Below are 22,016 nucleotides of genomic sequence, written 5' to 3'. Positions count from 1 at the left end.
AGCATCACTAAAAGGAGCCCCTGTGCTGGTTCCGAGCAGCAGGGAATAGGTGAGTGGATTTATTTGCTTCAGTACAGTGCAGTTCTGACCAAGTGTAAAAAGTACCCCTTTAAGGTAAAAATCCCTTAGACTCTTCCCTCTGGGTTTATTGTTAGGCCCAGTCCACAGTTCCATTTGAATTCTGGTAGCCAGATTAGGCTAACAGAGCTCACTGTAGCTAACATTTCCAGATACGACTGTGTACCACCAGATCCCCATTGGCTACAATGGGATTCGGCGGTGATCTGGCCACCAGGTTTCGTCTGGACACGTCAGTTTTTGACAGCTGCCATTTATGCTGGAACAGCACGTCAGATTAGTCTACTGGATTGAAAATGCTACTGTGAACTTAGCCTTAAGCTAAATCTAATAGTGACAAATCCAACAGACCTGACCATCATACTTTATTACCTGTACATCATCTGTATTGACAATGGCTCCTGTTATGTTGGAAAGCAGGCGTATAAATTCTTCCTCAAACTCACGCACTCGATCTGGAATCTCATTTATTACTATCTTTAAGCGTTGGTCATCCCTCAAGATGTAGATACCAACAACAGCTGTGTCATTGTGTCCAGCCAGATCAGAAGCCATGATGTCCACCACAAAATAGCCAGGGCTGTAGGCAGTAAATAAGTCAAAGGTCCGAATAATGCCATCAGTGTTACCTGGGAAAACAGGAATCACATTATTGGTTCACTGATGTACAGCACATGAAATGGCACTTCTGGGACCCCCATAATCAACCATTTGCTTATAGCTTTTACAGCAGAGCCCCATAATGAAGTTTACTGGTAGGCCCTAGGCATCCCAGTCAGACACTGGGCATAATTATTAACAGGTGTGTGCCTCTTAATAATTGTGGTACATCAAGACCACATAAAACTCAAGACCAGTCTTAATAAATCTGCCCAATAATTTTATATTCTTTCTAAATACTGTAAGTACAAAATTATGTTCTGATTAATGTAATAACTCATCTTTACAGGGGTCGGAGCTCTGTTTTTCTGATGCAGGTTCTCTTTAACTTTTCATACACAGAGTTACAAAGACAACATTCCCTGTATGACTGTATATACAGATATAGTTGGACTCCCACTGGACTCCAAAACAAAGATCAGAGATTTACAAGATTAAAGGTCCCTTTGCATGGGATGATGTACAGTACAGACCAAAAGTTTGGACACACCTTCTCATTAAAAGAGTTTTCTTTATTTTCATGACTATGAAAATTGTAGATTCACACTGAAGGCATCAAAACTATGAATTAACACATGTGGAATTATATATATAACAAACAAGTGTGAAACAACTGAAAATATGTAATATTCTAGGTTCTTCAAAGTAGCCACCTTTTGCTTTGATTACTGCTTTGCACACTCTTGGCGGTCTCTTGATGAGCTTCAAGAGGTAGTCCCCTGAAATGGTTTTCACTTCACAGGTGTGCCCTGTCAGGTTTAATAAGTGGGATTTCTTGCCTTATAAATGGGGTTGGGACCATCAGTTGCGTTGAGGAGAAGTCAGGTGGATACACAGCTGATAGTCCTACTGAATAGACTGTTAGAATTTGTATTATGGCAAGAAAAAAGCAGCTAAGTAAAGAAAAACGAGTGGCCATCATTACTTTAAGAAATGAAGGTCAGTCAGTCAGCCGAAAAATTGGGAAAACTTTGAAAGTAAGGGCTATTTGACCATGAAGGAGAGTGATGGGGTGCTGCGCCAGATGACCTGGCCTCCACAGTCACCGGACCTGGGGTGAGCTGGAACGCAGAGTGAAGGCAAAAGGGCCAACAAGTGCTAAGCATCTCTGAGAACTCCTTCAAGACTGTTGGAAGACCATTTCAGGGGACTACCTCTTGAAGCTCATCAAGAGAATGCCAAGAGTGTGCAAAGCAGTAATCAAAGCAAAAGGTAGCTACTTTGAAGAACCTAGAATATGACATATTTTCAGTTGTTTCACACTTGTTTGTTATGTATAAAATTCCACATGTGTTAATTCATAGTTTTGATGCCTTCATAGTCATGAAAATAAAGAAAACTCTTTGAATGAGAAGGTGTGTCCAAACTTTTGGTCTGTACTGTACAAGCAGAATGTCGCGAAGGAAGCATTCCTTTCCGACATCTGATGATCGCTAGTGGAGAAGACAAGTTCATTTATATGTACCGAGCTCCTCCAGAGTAGGGGGAGGAGCGAACGCTAATGCCATCGCTCTTCTCCATACTGTCTCATTGTTTCCCTGCAGCAGATCATATTTACATAGCACAATATGCAATCAAACTTCTTATGTTTTTTAGCATTTCGCAGCATCATACAATACACTAATGAATGCAATTATCTTATGTGGGCTTCTTTATGTAGGTCTATCAAGAGAACAATAGAGCTCTCATATTGTTATTCCATTCTACTGTACAACTAGTATTATCATGAGAATCACCCTTCAGATAATCCCCTCACAGCAGCAGTAAACTAACAATGGATTACCGATCTATATAGAAGGTCTTATCATTTGTGTTGACTGCTGGAGAAAGACAATATTTCGTATAAAATTTTCAATAGTACTGCCAAAAAAACAAAAAACTGCCAAAAATCTGAAAAGTTTGTTTTCTGTGATTCCTGAGTTTAGGAAATATCAGACGGAAGTTTCCCTTTAAGTTTCACCCAGTTGATTAGCAAAAATTTATTTTGTACGCTTGCTTTTCAAGTTGTTCACAGAAGAGCAAATAGCACAGTTTTTTTTTACACAATTTATATCACCTATAATGATACTCACATTTATATTTGTTTGCCAATGGCCATAAAATCTGTTTAATGTACATGTGGTGCAAGGAACGAGCCAAGGCAAGATGAAGTTCCAGATTACCTCCATAATGAAAATCATATCATGGACCATTAGCTGACTAATCTCTGCAGCTGCATTTATGATAAATTGTCTTTGGTCCAATTTCTCTCAGATCTTTCAGTTTGCAGGTTGAAACTACTGTGTGCATGAATAATTTAACTTTTTTTTTGCCATTTGTATCATCTCTATGTCTAGCAAGGACAAACTGGATAAAGAATAATATAAATGCCCTTACCTATCACAAAAATGTTTTTCACTGCCTCAGAATCATTTGAGTTGTGTTTGATGTACTGGATACCTAGAATTGTATAAAATACTAAACTGTTGTTTCCCACATCAGCATCAATTGCTACAACTTTTATGAGATCAGAGCCCACTTTAGCATCAGTGGCAACACCTGAAATAAAATATAAGAAAATAAATTAGATGAATGAAAAAAACATTTACAGTACAACAAAAATATTCCTTAGTGAATAAGTCTCAGCAATCTTAATCAAGGCCACACAAAACCCCAAAAACATCTTAGTTCATGGGGACCATGGAACACTTTTTGAATCTTCCTGTGAGGTCTGCTATGAATTCAGATGGACCTGGAGGGCATGAGGACGCCTAATGCCTTCATACATAGTACAGAGACACACAGGACCCACACCTGGCGTCATGGTGTGGATCGCCATTATCTACCATGGCAGTTCCTTTCTGATATTCGAGGAGAAAACAGTGACCAGCCTTTGCTATGTCCAGGACATTGTGGAACCAGTACTACTGCCTCACTTTTTTGACTAAGTTGGGAGATGAGGTGTTTCAACAAGATAATGCCCACACGTTAACTGTCCATATTACACAACGTGCTCAGGTTACCATGCAGCTCCCCTGACCAGCTCGATCATCAGATCTCTCCCACACTGATAATGTCTGGGACTCGATGGAGATATGGATCTTCCATGCACAACAACATTGGCTAAACCAAAGCCCCAAAGTGAAAGAGCTTGGAATGACATACCACAGGAGGATATCCATCATCTGTAGGACCACTATCATGCCAGAGTGCAACCTGTATCGCAGCAAGGACAGATGTCACCCAGTATTAATGTGACCCTGCCTCAACATATACCCTGCTGGAGGACCCAAAGTAAAGGGTGCACCACCTTGGTTGTGTGGTCATTGACCAAGCACCACTAGCAGTTTATACTTTATTATTATTAAAGGAGTATTCTGTTTTTTATTTATTTTTTGTTAATATATTATAAAATTATACAATAAAATTTTCTAATTTACATGTGTTTAAAATTCTGCATACATACAACTCATATCAGGCAGTTGACTCCTATATGCAATTGAATGATATAGCCCATGTATCAATCCTATGCAATGTATCCATAGCCTAACTAGAACATGGCATCAGTCATGTGACACTCTTCACATCATGTAATTCTGTAAGCAACAGTGTTACTTGACATACATGCAGCACACAGAACACATTCATATGATAACTAAATAGGACTAGTGGTGGAATCATGATTTTGTTGTGGTTATCACAGTAACTATATCACTATATGCATTTACATGGCTGCTTGTCTGTAGGTGTTTTGTAAAATGGATTTCTGTCTCTAAGTGATCTTGTCATGTTAATAAAGTATAGTGTAAAACAAAACACAAGACACACAGATCTCTGCTTCTACACAGACACTGAAAGACATGATGAAGAGATGCTGCTGCGGGTAGCAACAGTATATATTGTACATGTTCTGCTGCTCAGTACACTACCATTCACCTGTTAGATACCTGGGCAGTTAGCCGAAAGTCTGGGGTCATATGATGTGTGAGAATCCTAATCAGCTCTCCTATGGATGCATTTCACAGGACTGAAATGGGATGTAACTTTATTTTTATTTTTTTATGAGAGGTTATTGCTTAGATATAATAAAGATATATTTTATTAAATTATGACATGATAAAAAGAATATACATGTAAAGAAAGAAGTAAATGATATGCCATTAAAAAGTAAATGGGAGCAGAAAAAAAGCGCCACCCTGGGATAGCACACATATCAATTGTAGGAATTTATATATTGATCAATGGAATATACATGGTACAATGACCGACCAATGACCAGGGAAAAGTATGGTGGATATAATACACAGGTGAGTCAACAGTCAAAAATGAACCCACATGGCAAAAAAGCAGGGTTTGTGTTGCAAGTGCAAAAAATGGGCAGCAAACCACAGTAAAAGCCAGGTATAAGTGTAACCTGTATTGAATGCCGTATGGGTAAAAAAGAGGACGGGGACTCACCTGAAAAAGACTGTGTGCTATGTCACCCAGGATGGCGCTACCCCAATGCGCGTTTCGGCGTGCCTTCATCTGGGGGTAACGCCATCACTGTGAATCATGTATTTAAGAGCTCTCAGCCAATAGAAAGTTGATTAACCATACCTGTCCTCAGCTGTGAGTGTGTAATGGCGCGCGGAGCTCTAGTCAGACCGCGCCCAGCCGCCTCCCGGCTGGCGTCCCACCGACACGCCCACATCACGTGACGATAGTGGCATAAGGGCGCTCAGACGAGAGGCGCTAGGCAACTCGCGCACGCATCACAGGAGAGGAGAAGGACAAAAACATCATACTTATAAAACAAAAAACACATCTTATCATATAGCCTCAGTATCTCCGCGAACATATAACATAAATTGTGCGCACCTCCCTTGAATACATGATTAGTACCAAAAATTATATTTTACATAATGCATACATGGAACAAGGGTACATACAGTGGGATGCAAAAGTTTGGGCAACCTTGATAATCGTCATGATTTTCCTGTATAAATCATTGGTTGTTACGATATAAAATGTCAGTTAAATATATCATATAGGAGACACACACAGTGATATTTGAGAAGTGAAATGAAGTTTATTGGATTTACAGAAAGTGTGCTATAATTGTTTAAACAAAATTAGGCAGGTGCATAAATTTGGGCACTGTTGTCATTTTATTGATTCCAAAACCTTTAGAACTAATTATTGGAACTCAAATTGGCTTGGTAAGCTCAGTGACCCCTGACCTACATACACAGGTGAATCCAATTATGAGAAAGAGTATTTAAGGGGGTCAATTGTAAGTTTCCCTCCTCTTTTAATTTTCTCTGAAGAGTAGCAACCTGGGGGTCTCAAAACAACTCTCAAATGCCCTGAAGACAAAGATTGTTCACCATCATGGTTTAGGGGAAGGATACAGAAAGTTGTCTCAGAGATTTCAGTTGTCTGTTTCCCCAGTTAGGAACATATTGAGGAAATGGAAGACCACAGGCTCAGTTCAAGTTAAGGCTCGAAGTGGCAGACCAAGAAAAATCTCGGATAGACAGAAGCGACGAATGGTGAGAACAGTCAGAGTCAACCCACAGACCAGCACCAAAGACCTACAACATCATCTTGCTGCAGATGGAGTCACTGTGCCTCGTTCAACCATTCGGCGCACTTTACACAAGGAGATGCTGTATGCGAGAGTGATGCAGAGGAAGCCTTTTCTCCGCCCACAGCACAAAAAGTGCCACTTGAGGTGGGCTAAAGCACATTTGGACAAGCCAGCTTCATTTTGGAATAAGGTGCTGTGGACTGATGAAACTAAAATTGAGTTATTTGGCCATAACAAGGGGCGTTATGCATGGAGGAAAAAGAACACAGCATTCCAAGAAAAACACCTGCTACCTACAGTAAAATATGGTGGTGGTTCCATCATGCTGTGGGGCTGTGTGGCCAGTGCAGGGACTGGGAATCTTGTCAAAGTTGAGGGACGCATGGATTCCACTCAGTATCAGCAGATTCTGGAGACCAATGTCCAGGAATCAGTGACAAAGCTGAAGCTGCGCCTGGGCTGGATCTTTCAACAAGACAACGACCATAAACACTGCTCAAAATCCACTAAGGCATTTATGCAGAGGAACAAGTACAACGTTCTGGAATGGCCATCTCAGTCCCCAGACCTGAATATAATTGAAAATCTGTGGGGTGACTTAAAGAGAGCTGTCCATGCTCGGAAGCCATCAAACCTGAATGAACTAGTAAAGAGGAATGGTCCAAAATACCTTCAACCAGAATCCAGACTCTCATTGGAACCTACAGGAAGCGTTTAGAGACTGTCATTTCTGCAAAAGGAGGATCTACTAAATATTGATTTCATTTCTTTTTTGTGGTGCCCAAATTTATGCACCTGCCTAATTTTGTTTAAACAATTATAGCACACTTTCTGTAAATCCAATAAGCTTCATTTCACTTCTCAGATATCACTGTGTGTGTCTCCTATATGATATATTTAACTGATATATTTTATCGTAACAACCAACGGTTTATACAGAAAAATCATGACGATTAACAAGGTTGCCCAAACTTTCGCATCCCACTGTATACAAAAACGGATATAAATCCAGAATACATAATGAATACAAATTTCATATAGTGGTGCAAAGAATAATGGAAGTGATATTGTATGAACATACTTATATAATCACCGTAAGGTGACAAAACAGTGTATTAAATGAACATAAAGTGCAAATGCATAAACTGGTGTGTAAGATATAGACGGAGGTCTATAAAGTGCCAATGTGCTTAGGATGGTATATGAGAATATACTATAGAAGTAAAAGTCTGCTTAAATAATGCAGAACAAAAACAATAAGTAAAGGGGGGGAAAGGGAATGATGAAAAGTGTGTAGGGTGAGTAAAGGGGCGTGGTGGCCCAAAGAGGGATGTGAGAGGGATTGTAGTTCATATCAACCAATGGAAACAAAATTACAGTGCATGATAAATAGGGATACTGACTGCAAAGAAGAAAAAGGGGAGGGAAAGGGGGGGGGAAGAGGGGGAAAGAGGGGGAAAGAGGAGGGAGGGGGAAAGGATGGGAAAAAAAAAGGAAGGAAAGGGGGGTTGGAACGGGAAAGAAGGAAGGAGTGCATAAAAATAATAATAAATGTGTGAATACACAAAAAGACATGATTGCCAAATTACAGAATAAAGTATACTGATAAAGTAGACACATAGAAAGAGGGCAAACATGATAAAAGGAAAGGGAAGGGAAATATAATATGTAAACAAGCACGTATTAGACATATATCTATACAATAGACATGATCAAACAGGTGCTCAAATAACAAAAATAAATATCAAGTGGAGGAAAAATCCGGTTATGGAAGGCATGAGTAGATGGAGAATATGAAGATGTGACGTCCTATAAAAAAGAGGGTAATGGAGAGAGAGAACATGTTAGGAAGAATTGATTAAGAAGTAATAACTAAGAAAGTTTAAAAAGAATAATGGGATCCACAGGCGGTTACAAGAAAGAAGAGAAACCCAAATTGTCATTTAGGCCCCTGGGACGTAAAGTCCCAAGGGTCCAGATCCAGCGGCTCTCCTTCTGAGCCAGCCTCTTGGATACATTGCCTGCACGTAAATCAACCTGGACACAGTCGATCCCCCTAACCTTGAGAAGTCTGGGATTACACGAATGGAACTCTTTAAAGTGTCTCGCAATTGGTTTAGGGACCTCATCCTCTTTTATTTCCTGTGCCTTGAGGATGTCCTTTACATGTTCGCGTACGCGGATTTTTAGACAGAGGTTTCAGAGGAATCCACAAAATCAAATGACCGTTTCATATTAGGACATGCGGCACATCTGCCACATGGTCTAAAAACTAAATTATCTCGTAGAGTGTTAGCTAACACTCTACGAGATAATTTAGTTAGAAGATATTTACAACCAGGTTCTCCCCAACTTTTTGTTGGCCAAGGCAATCAAAAGACTGGTTTTAGACCATGTGGCAGATGTGCCGCATGTCCTAATATGGAACGGTCGTTTGATTTTGTGGATTCCTCTGGAACCCGGTCCTTTAAGATCTATCATTCCCTTACATGTTCTAGTTTGAGGGTGGTATATTATGCGTCATGCCCATGTCCCAAGATATATGTGGGCCTGACAACACGCAAACTAAAAATCAGTGTACGCGAACATGTAAAGGACATGTAGAGTTCCATTCGTGTAATCCCAGACTTCTCAAGGTTAGGGGGATCAACTGTGTCCAGGTTGATTTACGTGCAGGCAATGTATCCAAGAGGCTGGCTCAGAAGGAGAGCCGCTGGATCTGGACCCTTGGGACTTTACGTCCCAGGGGCCTAAATGACAATTTGGGTTTCTCTTCTTTCTTGTAACCGCTGGGACCACGCCTGTGGATCCCATTATTCTTTTTAAACTTTTTTCGTTATTACTTCTTAATCAATTCTTCCTAACATGTTCTCTCTCTCCATTACCCTCTTTTTTATAGGATGTCACATCTTCATATTCTCCATCTACTCACGCCTGCCATAACCAGATTTTTCCTCCGCTTGATATTTATTTTTGTTATTTGAGCACCTGTTTGATCATGTCTATTGTATAGATATATGTCTAATACGTGCTTGTTTACATATTATATTTCCCTTCCCTTTCCTTTTATCATGTTTGCCCTCTTTCTATGTGTCCACTTTATCAGTATACTTTATTCTGTAATTTGGCAATCATGTCTTTTTGTGTATTCACACATTTATTATTATTTTCATGCACTCCTTCCTTCTTTCCAACCCCCCTTTCCTTCCTTTTTTTTCCCATCCTTTCCCCCTCCCTCCTCTTTCCCCCTCTTTCCCCCTCTTCCCCCCCCCCCTTCCCTCCCCTTTTTCTTCTTTGCAGTCAGTATCCCTATTTATCATGCACTGTAATTTTGTTTCCATTGGTTGATATGAACTGCAATCCCTCCCACATCCCTCTTTGGGCCACCACGCCCCTTTACTCACCCTACACACTTTTCATCATTCCCTTTCCCCCCCTTTACTTATTGTTTTTGTTCTGCATTATTTAAGCAGACTTTTACTTCTATAGTATATTCTCATATACCATCCTAAGCACATTGGCACTTTATAGACCTCCGTCTATATCTTACACACCAGTTTATGCATTTGCACTTTATGTTCATTTAATACACTGTTTTGTCACCTTACGGTGATTATATAAGTATGTTCATACAATATCACTTCCATTATTCTTTGCACCACTATATGAAATTTGTATTCATTATGTATTCTGGATTAATATCCGTTTTTGTATATGTACCCTTGTTCCATGTATGCATTATGTAAAATATAATTTTTGGTACTAATCATGTATTCAAGGGAGGTGCGCACAATTTATGTTATATGTTCGCGGAGATACTTAGGCTATATGATAAGATGTGTTTTTTGTTTTATAAGTATGATGTTTTTGTCCTTCTCCTCTCCTGTGATGCGTGCGCGCATTGCCTAGCGCCGCCCCCGGCGCCTCTCGCATGTGCGTCCTTACGCCGCTATCGTCCTATCATGTGACTTCGTGATGTGGGCGTGTCGGCGTGACTCCGGCCGGGAGGCGGCTGGGCGCGGTCTGACTAGAGCTCCGCGCGCCATTACACACTCACAGCTGAGGACAGGTATGGTTAATCAACTTTCTATTGGCTGAGAGAGCTCTTAAATACATGATTCACAGTGATGGCGTTACCCCCAGATAAAGGCACGCCGAAACGCGCGTTGGGGTAGCGCCATCCTGGGTGACATAGCACACAGTCTTTTTCAGGTGAGTCCCAGTCCTCTTTTTACCCATACGGCATTCAATACAGGTTACACTTATACCTGGCTTTTACTGTGGTTTGTTGCCCATTTTTTGCACTTGCAACACAAACCCTGCTTCTTTGCCATGTGGGTTCATTTTTGACTATTGACTCACCTGTGTATTATATCCACCATACTTTTCCCTGGTCATTGGTCGGTCATTGTACCATGTATATTCCATTGATCAATATGTAAATTCCTACAATTGATATGTGTGCTATCCCAGGGTGGCGCTCTTTTTCTGCTCCCATTCACTTTTTAATAGAATATCATTTACTTCTTTCTTTACATGTATATTCTTTTATCATTTAGTATTGTTATACTACATTCTGGGGTGGGAACCCTATACACAGCGGAGAAAACCCGGTGTGAACAAATTTGTTCTACATATTCTTTTATCATGTCATAATTTAATAAAATATATTTTTACTTTTTGGTACTATGAGCTCAGTTTCCTTGTTTTTTCACTTATTTCACTCGGGAGCTAGTACCGAGTTACAACTACGGGTGTCCTTTGTGGCTATATTAGGTGGACACTGTTCTCCATCTTCCATCTGGACACCCTTGGTCTTTTCTGTTTTCCTTGGATATAATAAAGGTCTGGGGCAGCAATTCAAAAAGAGTTATATATTTGAAAATGGTCTTACATCCTATTTTCTAAGGAAATAAATATCATTATTAAAACCAGAATACCTCTGTCACTTGGATTTCACTTACTGAGCTATTGACATCACCACATCAGTCTCCACGATTTACATTAAAATATACTAGTATTACTGCCCTCTGTCTTGTAATTTGTCTATAAAAATCACTTTTATTAATATGCTAATTACCTCAATAAGGAGCCCAAGGGGCTGTCCCTCCGGCCGTTGGAGCCCAGCCGCACCCCTTCCCCTTGAGCCCAGCACCGCACCACTGCTAATTTATGCACTGCGTATCTCCAACGTAATGTGTTTGTTGTGCCCGAAATCTTGCGCATGCGCCGTGGATACTCATGTCAACGCCCGCGCGGTGTCCTGGCATCAGCCTCACAGAACGAAGTGCGCATGCGCTAGCTTCGCTTGATCCGGAAATGCGCGAGATTTCAGGCGCAACAAACACATTACGGCGGCGATGAGCAGTGAATAAATTAACATTGGGGCTGTGCTGGGCTCCAAGATAATGGGCACGGCTGGGCTCCAACGGCCAGAGGGACAGCCCCTTGGGCTCCATAATTGAGGTAATTAGCATATTAATAAAAGCGATTTTATAGACAAATTACAAGACACAGGGCAGTAATACTAGTATATTTTAATGTAAATTGTGGAGACTGATGTGGTGATGTTAATAGCTCTGTAAGTGAAATCCAGGTGACAGTGTCCCTTTAAGTATTCTTTTTTCATTTTCTCACTAGTGTATTACACGTGTACGTACAAACAAAAATGCGTTTTAAAATGTCAAAAAATTTTACTCTGTAAAAGATGTAGAATTTCCTGAAAACGGTCATAGGGCAGAATTTCCTCATCATAACCGCACCATGTGGATCAGCCTCACAGAACGAGGTGCGCATGCGCCAGCTTCGCTTGACCCGGAAATGCGCGAGATTTCGGGCTGGGCTCCCCTTAATTATGTTTGTTTTCTTTTCCAATTGTGTTGCCATTGTGCCCTTTTTTACAAACATAAGAACGTGATCTCTGGATATATTGGTTAGCACTTACTTCTCAGTAACCAACATAATGGATTCTGAACACAAAGATACTTGCCAACATAAAATGCATTATCATTCCTGTCTTTTACCTGTGGTATACTCCGATTTTGTGAATCTAGGTGACTGGTCATTAATGTCTTCAAGGTAGATTCTCACTTCTTGTAATGTAGAGTCTGTGCTGGGATCAAATCTCTGAATCTTTGCAGTCCTCATTGCTTTGCGGGCTGACCAGTTTCTGTTGCTGGATGCTTTCACTATAAGAGTATAATATGGTTCCTTCTCTCGATCCAAGTTCTTCAGAACAGTGAGTTTTCCTTCTGGAATCAGCTGGAAATTGTTTTCCTCATTGCCAGCTAGAAATGAGATATAATATGTTCATTCTGCCAACAGAAACAAGTCCATTCACCTGTCTCTGTGGGTCTGAATCAAAAACTAATGGAATATTTTATTTTTCCCTTGAAAACATTATTTTAGTCGTTTACAGCAAATCTCAGGTGACGCAAACGGGCCTTTTGAGCAGATTGCTGGATTCACAAAGATTTTTTTAAAGGGAATGCCACCTTGAACTTCTATGTTAAACCAGGCACAATGCCTTGGGGCAAATGAGCAGTTAAGTGCAGCAAGGGAAGGCCTAAGCCACTTTGTGCACCCTGGCTCCTCCTGTTTCCTTTGCCAAAACAGGGGCAGGTTCCTGTATAGTCATCTCGCTGGCCCTGTCAATCAAGAAGGAGAGGAAAGAGCTGGCAAAGAAAGCAGGGAGAGCAAGTGCACTGAGTGGCTTAGGTCTTCCCTTAGTGCACTTAGCTGCTCATTTTGATATGGATTAAAAATGTAGATGAGCTAGCCCTACATGGCATTGTGCCTTGTTTAACAGTGAATTTCCTGATGATAAGTTCTCTTTAATAAAATAATGTGAGCTTCAGAATGTAGAATGGGTAGAAAAAGCATTTTAAACAAATACAAATAAATAAAATAAAAATATTAGAGACAAACCCGATAAAAAAAAACAACAACTTCGAAATGCAACGTATTTAGCATAGCAGTAATACAAAACTATACAGATAAGGTTGTGACACTCACATACAGCAAATATCATTGGCTAATAAGGGTTTTATTGCCAAATGCACAGTGCAGGAGTGGCCAGACCTCGTTATTAGATCGATTGTACGTGAAGCTTGAACAGCCACAGTTATTTATTGCACTTTCTCAATGGCCATACCCTCAATGCTTTTGTCATACAATATTCTGATCCTCCACTACATCCAGTACTGTTATACAAAGTATATTACTAATCGGGGAATATGTAAGACCAATGGTCAAAGCAATTCCCTATATGCTTTGCCAATAAGCTGATCAATATGAAATGAGGTTGCAGGATGCAAAAACACAAACCTATGAGGTTAGGAAGTAGTGAGACTTGTAATATGTTACAGCTGTTCCTAGGACACCACAACGTCAGAAATTTTGCGTTATTTTGCGTTTTATTATACTTTTTTTTCTCCTTTTTTTCTACTACTTTTGGGGGGGGGGAAGAATTGGGATGTTGGATTGCAACACTCACGATCAATTCATTCTCATGGCTTACTCCTCTCTCCCCATTGAGAACACATACATGCTTGGCTAAAAGAGGATATATCTGTCAACTGAACATGCATTTGGTTAACAGCTATTCAATGTGTATGGCCACCCTAAGCCACTGCCAGCCACTTATGACTTTTCTCCCCAAGAACAAAGGATTGGGCATGTTAAAATACAACTGCCCGATTCATCTCCCTCCAACATCCGCTGCAGGGGAAGGGTTGGGAGGACTCTATACACATTAGGTGGTCAGCTGGACCTGTAGAAATCAGCAGGGTTGAATGTGTTGAAATCTGAAAGAGGTTGTTCCACCAATAAAACGAATTACTTCTGTGATTTTCTTATGGTTACTAAAATGCTCCAGTTCTGAGATATTCTTTTTACTTCATTATAATGGCACCCCCTAGTGTTAAGTCTTTATAGCAATGTGCACTATCACTTAGTAAAGTGGTCACACATGCTCAGTTCCTTCCTTTAACGGACAACAACAATATTTACTGTACTGTACTGAAGCTATGACAGTTACAGGAACAGTGCTGCTGCAGAAAGGACCTGCCCCTGAGCTGTAATAGAGAGAGAACTGCACCAGAAAAGATACACCCCCTGATCTGTGATCGGGAGAGACTGTAATTGTTAGAGACTGTTATGTACTATATTACGTCTGATTTTCTTGTTTTATATTAGAGATGAGCGATTCTAAGGCATTGATTAGTCTCATTAGTAGGACTTCTTCACCTGTGGTGGTTGTCCAAGAAGTACCAACCTGACAGAGCCAGACATTTAGCCTGACCCTGATAATTTCCTAATTAGTCGAGCAAGGTCAGAAGTACATCTTTGGCTTTGGAACAGCGACTGCTTGCTTTTCTGGCATCCTGGTTCTCATGTTACGGTACTATTTTTTTTACTTCACAGTAGCTACTTATTCAGCTTTAACAGTATATAGATGACCATGCACAACTAGGAGATAGATCTGATCACAACTTCCCTTTACGGTATCGATTAAAGTGATTTATACTTGACAGGGTTACATATTACCTGCAATGAAGTAGTACACTATAGCATTTGATCCTTCATCTGCATCCAGAGCCCCAGTGACATTTCCCACCACTGTTCCAGATTTGGAGTGTTCACGGACAGAGAGAATCTGATACTGCAAAGCACCTCTCTGGATAGAGAAGAAAAATTAGCCAACGTTAAAATACTTTTTAGTTTCGGGATGGACATTCTAAGTTGAAAACATTCGAATTCATAAAATAAAAATAGATTCTACAGCCCCAAAATGTCATTCCAAAACAAGGAAAAAATAAGATCAAAGAAAACTTAGCACATAATAAAGATAAAGCAGGCAGAAATAGCTGGTGGATGGTGTAAATCATATTCTAAGTAGAGGACAGGAGCTTCTTCAGGGTTCTGTACAGTACACATAGTATACCAGAAAATAAATGGAGATGCCCTCATCTGATGTCTAAAGGAGCAGCTCATCCTGTTACAAGTAAAGAGCCATACAAGACATGTAGTACTGTACTATACAGTAGAGAGGTACTACTAGATAGCCAATCAGTGCATGCAGTGATAAAGGTATTTTACCAATGAAGGTTCATGCGGATTGGCCGGATTTTTTAGCCAATCTTACAAGCTGCTGATGAGTGTCTCCAGCGTTGTATGTTAAATGCAGTTTCAAGTAACAATAGACCCAGAAACACCACTGTCTATTGTAATCTGGGACCATTGAAACTTGAGAGACCACTTTGTATATTTAAATGGCAACTATTTTAGTTCACTTTAGTTTACAGGGTTTGCCTCATAAAACAGTGGCCTTTGCCCTGGTGGACCTGGCCCTGTGCATGTGTTACATGGATAGCTATTTATTTTTAAAAAAATTACCCTGGAATGACGTAAGTAAACCATATAACAAGTTGGAACTTCCCTTGGTAATAAGAGCTCCAGGGTGCAATATCTCTAGGGGATACTAAAGCTGGACCCACATGGATCAGATGAACATGGAGCTGGCTTCAATATAAAAATGTGGAGTCATGGCGAGACAAACCTTATTGGCAAAACTGGACAGACAGTTGAGTATAGTTTATACATTACAAATTAGTCACTAAATGCATTAAATCAGCTATATCCCAGCCTGCAGGGAGAGTGTATCTTGGCGTACATCACTGTGCATTGCAGCAACATGTATAACTAGTCCTTTCTGGTAGTGAAACAGTTACTGTGCATCAGTATGACAAGCAGGTCTCATATAGTACATGGATGTGTGAATCGTCATGCAGGCCACTAACAGTCCTAACTAGCCCCTAGCCAAACCAAAATAAAACAACTGCTGGATGACAGTGGCAGCTATAGCCTGTTGCTGCGGCTGCTGCTACCCCCCCCCCCCTCCTTTCTTCTGCTGCTACTTCTGCCAGCTACTGCAACATTTTGCCACTGCCCGTTCCTTTGGAGGACCCTGGCAGCTGTCTGTTGGACATACTGTACTGTAACGCTAACTGTAAAATAAGCTATTCAATGTCAATGTGGACACCCCACTAACAGTAAAAGTAAACAGGTTATTTACTCCAATTTGAGTATCAAAGCCTAATGGAATTGCTTATCTATTAATCAAGGTGGACACCCCAATAACAGTAGTATTAGAAAGCTTATTCACCCCAATTTGAGAATCAAGGAGTAATTGAATTGATTATCTATTAAACAAGGTGGAATCAAATATTTCCTAAACTTTGGATCAAATTCCACTTTAGATGCTTGGATTCGCTCAACACTACTCTTAATCATTGAACCATTCAGTTCCATTGCCACGAGTATATAAAATCCAGCACCTAGCCATGCAGTCTACCTTTACAAATGGGTGAAAGAATGACTTGTTCTAAAGATCTCACTGAATTTGAGCATGGTATTGGAATAGGATCACACTATTTCAACAAGAAGGTTTGTGAAATTTGTTTCCCCTCTAGATACTCGATGATCAACTGTGAGTGTTATTATTGTAAAGTGGAAGTGTTTAGAACTACAGTACTTCAAGTTACAAAATGGGGTCACCAAGTGCTGAAGGGCATAACGTATAAAAGTGGCCAACACTCTGCTGACTTAATAACTGTAGAGTTCCAAACCACCTCTATTTTAAAAGCATTGGATGGTGTGGTGTAAAACCACTGGAATTTGGAGTAGTGGAAATGGAGTAAAGTGGAGTAATGAATCATGCTTCTCGAGTCTGGGTGTGAAGAGCTCTAGGAGAATGTTACCTGCCTGACTGCATTGTGCCAACTGTAATGTTTTGTGGAGGAGGAATAATGCTATGTGTTTGTTTTCCAAGGGTTGTCCTAGGCCCTTTAGTTACAATGAAGGGAAATCTTAGGCTATGTCCACATCTGTGTTCGGTAAATCGGGTAGTGTTTTCCAACAGAGGAGCAGACTACTGGAATAACGGTATCCAGCATAGCTGAACACTGCCGTGCCCCCCGAGATCCCTATTCACTATAATTGGATCCCTTGGGTATTTGGCAAGAATACCAGCTTTCTGATGGAAAAAATGCTGCATGCCATTATAGTCAATAGGGATCTGGTGGGCCCCGGCTGTGTCAGACTATGCCGGGTACAGTAATTCTGGTAGTCTGCTCCCCTGCAGGAACAGACTACTGGATTTACGGAATGCAGATGTGAACCTAGCCTAAATGCTTCAGTATACCATTCTTTTTCTGTTTCAGCATGACTGTTCCCCAGTGCTCAAAGCGTGTGGAAGAACATGACTGGCCCACACAGAACACTGACTTCAATCCCATCAAACACCCATGGGATGAACTACAACTGAGATTGTGAGCTGGGCCCTCTTATCCAACAGTATTTGACCTCACTAATGCTCTGCTAAATGAATGGGCAAAAATTCCAACAGACACACATCAAAATCTTGTAGAAAGTCTTTCCAGAAGAGCGGAAGCTGTTTTAGCTTCAAAGCAGGTACCAGCTCCATATTCATGCCTATGGATTTAGAATTGGATGTCATAAAAGATCCTGTAGCTATAATGTGTAGATGTCCCAATATTTTTATCCATATAGTATATTTCCAGCAGTGATTTTATATCATAATTTATAAATTATGAAAAAGAAAACATTGAATGACTTTGTATGGATGGGATATGAACAAGTTCTGTCTGTCAAGTCCACAGATCATCACTTATTTAGGTATACAGCAGGTTAATGAACAGTGCTTTCCTGCAGCAACACTGTGACCCTATTGTCCAATACATACTTTGTTAACACCTTTTTCACACAAAGTCACAAATATAACACTTTGCAGGGTAATATTTTCTTTAAAGGGAACCTGTCACCATTAAAATGCTAAATAATCGGCAGGCAGCATGTGATAGAGCAGGAGGAGCTGATATATAGATTTATGGGAAAAGATTCAGTAAAACTTGTAATTTATACATTTAAATTCCTGCTATTCTGGCTTTGAAGTCAAGGAGGCGGTCCTATCAGTCATTGACAGCCTTCCCTCTATGACTTTGTATACAGAGCTAGCTGTCAATCACTGATAGGACCTCCTCCTTGACTTCAAAGCCCAGAATGAGCAGGAATTTAAATGAAATACTGTACAAGTTTTACTGAATATTTTCCCACAAAACTTTATATCAATCTGCTGCTCAGCTGCTCTATAACATGCTGCCTGTAGACCAGACACCATGTTGAGGTTCATGACAGGTTCCCTTTAATGTGAATAGTGACTTAGCACTGCCCTGTGGTATGAACATAGCACTCCCATTATTGTTGCAAATGCGTCACAATATTGTTGGTTAAAAGTCCAATTAGTCTCTTCTGTTATACTGGATGAGAATAATCCACTCACCGGCGGTCGGACAAAGATGGGCTCATTGTCATCAATATCATCTAGTGCAACCTGAAGAGGTAGCATGGCTTCATAAGGCACTGGCTGCCCAAGATCATAGGCAACAATAATTAGCTTTAAGAAAAAGAGTAATTAATTCATTTGAAATAATTAATATGCATGTTTTTAATCAATGTATGGTATTTTGAGTAAAAACAAAAAATAAAAAATTGTATAGCATTAGAAAATGTAAACTTAATAAGTTTAATATATTAATTAAAAGCTATTAAATTGTGTCATATAATTACAAAAAATAAAGCTCTACCGTTTACGGATATATTAGTTTTTATGCAGCAAATTAAACACTGTACCTTTATACTTAAAGCATACTTAAATACTCTGGATCACAGTTATCCCCAAAAAAATATATCAGATAAATGAAATCTAAGCAACTCAGTTTTTGTCCTAGAATGAATTGCGGTCAGGGTCTTTCCTCTCGGTTTTAGATATACCAAGATTAGTGGAATAATATGACCATCTTAGGATATCTTGAGCCCAGGGGGAAGGTAAGGAAGGACACATCTTGTATGTTTAAGTAGATCTTGCAAATAAAAAAAGTCAGTCTGGATTAGGACCTTTTCACATGACCATATTTTTTGGTCTATGTGCTATCCGTTTGCACAACGGCCTGCACACAGATAGCACACAGACTCACAGATGTAAGTGGTTCTATTCACACCACCCGCAGTCTATGCCGAGCATGATCTATCTTGGCCCAGGTCTCACGGAACTCGGACCATGGACCTCTGGCGGTTGCCAGGTCCATGTCCTATGGACCTCACTGCAGTACTTAAAGAGAACCTGTCACCTGATTTGGGGACACTAAACCACCAGCGTGCAGTTTTACAGCTGCGTAATAATGGCATGCTGGTTGTCTATTGGCCCCAAACCAGGTGACAGGTTCCTGCTAAAGCTGACCATGTACTGTGGCCACAGTGGAAGTGTGAATAAGCCCTTGATAAATACTCATCATGCCAAGAGCCACAACATTTTCATTTATCCTTTGACAGAGCTGTTTTTTTTTTTGTTTTGCTTTTTGTGCCGAGTTATAGCGCTTGGCACAATTTTAGGGTAAAGACTATTGATTAATTTGGATTTTTTGTCTGTAACTTTTTTAATAGATTTTTTTAGCTCCAATTTTTGATGTGGCCATGCACTAATTTCTTCTCTTCTATAATACACTGCAATTCTGTATTATAGTTAAAGGGAACCTGTCACCGGGATTTTGTGTATAGAGCTGAGGACCGCTAGCACATCCGCAATATCCAGTCCCCATTGCTTTGTGTGATTTTATTGTGTAAAAAAACCGATTTGATACATATGCAAATTAACCTGAGATGAGTCCTGTCCTTGACTAATCTCCCGTACAGGACTCATCTCAGGTTCATTTGCATATGTAAACGCAAAATAAAAATGCAATAGCACTCTGCAACCAGCATTCTGCCCTGCCTCGATGCTGGATGAGGCATTGGTGTACATTTTGGCCAAAGCGTAATAAGCCACTCACCACGTCAAGCCACTCACCACGTCATTTGCATATGTATCAAATCGTTTTATTTTACACAATAAAACACACAGAGCTATGGGGACTGGGTATTGCGGTATGTGCTAGCGGCCATCTAGCAACCCATGTCCTCAGCTCTATACCCGAAATCCCGGTGACAGGTTCCCTTTAAAGGGGTTGTTCCACAAAATATATTCTACAGTTTTCAAACCAGCACCTGGATCTGAATACTTTTGTAATTGCATGTAATTGAAAAGTTTTGTATAACCTGTTAGTTATTTGTATAGCATCACCTGTCCTTTGTTATTTTTCTTATTTCTTTGTCCAGCTCAGTGAGAAAGCTGCACATGCTCAGTTTCATCCCTCAACTGCCTTCTGAGCTATGATAGGGAGAAAGTTGCAGCAGAAAAGACACGCCTCCTGAGCTTTGATAGGTAGAGAACTCCAGCAGAAAAGACACGCCTCCTGAGCTGTCATAGGGAGAGAGCTCCAGCAGAATGGACATGCCTCCTGAGCTGCAGCAGGAAAGACACTGCTGAGCATTCTGCAGTGTTCAAGTACTAAGCACTGGATGTGGAAGAGGCCTCTGCACTGAGCTCAGAAGTTCACTGAGCTCCTGAGCCAGACAGTAAAGAAACAAACACCCACTTCACTCAGTCTGTCTATGCTGGCTGGAATTCAACAGTGAGTGGACAGCAAAATTGCTAGAAGAGAAACCCCTAGTGACAGAGATTTCAGAAGTGTTTTTAAGGTGGATAAAATGAAAATTTTTAATCAAAAGTGATTTACAGATTTGTTCAGTAAAGTTAGTGCCCATTTAAAGGGAACCTGTCACCTCCCAAAACCATCCCAAGCCACCAGCAGTATCTGCGTATAGCCAGCAGTGTGTTTCTGATGATGCCTTTCTTCCTAAAGGCCGATGCAGCAAAAGTACTGAAAACGTTGTTTTATCCCCTGCCTGGTGCGCTTCTCCACACATGCTTGAAGTCAAGGAGGCAGCGGCCTCCTTGCTTCAAGTCACGGTAACCACGCCACCTTCCCTGCCCCTTCGCTGTGACTGACAGCGCTTATGCACGAGAGTTCGCTGCCTCCTTGACTTCAAGCATGTGTGGAGAAGCGCGCCAGGCAGGGGATAAAACAATGTTTTCAGTACTTTTGCTGCATCTGCCTTCAGGAAGAAAGGCATCATCAGAAACACACTGCTGGCTACACGCATACACGCAGGTACTGCTGGCGGCTTGGGATGGTTTTGGGAGATGACAGGTTCCCTTTAAGCTTTTCCCTATGTTTTTAATCATAAAGTAAAGTGTATAGGCAAGTTTGTGTAGACAACCGTTTTCTTACTATACTAAAAAAGAAAAAGAACTGACTGCATGTTCTGTTACTGTTTTGCAATTCTGTCCAAAGAATGAAGTGAAATTAGAACAGGGGTTTTCTGAACAGAGGTTTCATATGTGTAAGCAGAAAAATTACTCATTTCCTTAATGGTAAGATGCAATCATAGCAGAATTAAATAAGTAAAAAAAAATTATATAGAATCAGCTCCAGCAACTCACATTATACATGGCTTGCTTTTCCCGGTCCAACCTTTGAGCTGTTTGGATGAGCCCACTTGTTGAGTCAATACTAAAATATTCCCAATCCTTATTGCCAGCTCCAGTTTTTAGCAGACTGTAGCGTACTGCACCATTCAAACCTTCATCATTATCAGTGGCATAAACCTCATACACTGTAGACTTCAAGGGAATTTCCTTTAATAAAAAAAAAAAAACACATATACACATTTCGACCAGCAGAGGGCAATGCGTCATCACTTTCCTTTG

At 40.4% G+C, this 22,016-nt stretch overlaps 1 protein-coding gene across 1 annotated transcript in view; it reads right to left on the bottom strand.

Moving 5' to 3' along the window:
• Positions 1-22,016, bottom strand: part of CDH23 (cadherin related 23) — a 1,196,655-nt gene that overhangs the window by 41,744 nt on the left and 1,132,895 nt on the right. The window contains exons 53-58 of the mRNA XM_040438415.1: positions 21,750-21,944; positions 18,651-18,764; positions 14,837-14,966; positions 12,313-12,576; positions 3,115-3,276; positions 451-707 (exon numbers count right to left, since the gene is read on the bottom strand). Coding sequence (XP_040294349.1) covers positions 451-707; positions 3,115-3,276; positions 12,313-12,576; positions 14,837-14,966; positions 18,651-18,764; positions 21,750-21,944 — 1,122 coding nt within the window. The remainder of the gene's footprint in view (positions 1-450; positions 708-3,114; positions 3,277-12,312; positions 12,577-14,836; positions 14,967-18,650; positions 18,765-21,749; positions 21,945-22,016) is intronic.

Source organism: Bufo bufo, chromosome 6, assembly GCF_905171765.1.
Source record: "Bufo bufo chromosome 6, aBufBuf1.1, whole genome shotgun sequence".
NCBI lineage: Eukaryota > Metazoa > Chordata > Amphibia > Anura > Bufonidae > Bufo > Bufo bufo.
This window is presented reverse-complemented; position numbering and strand designations above follow the sequence as displayed.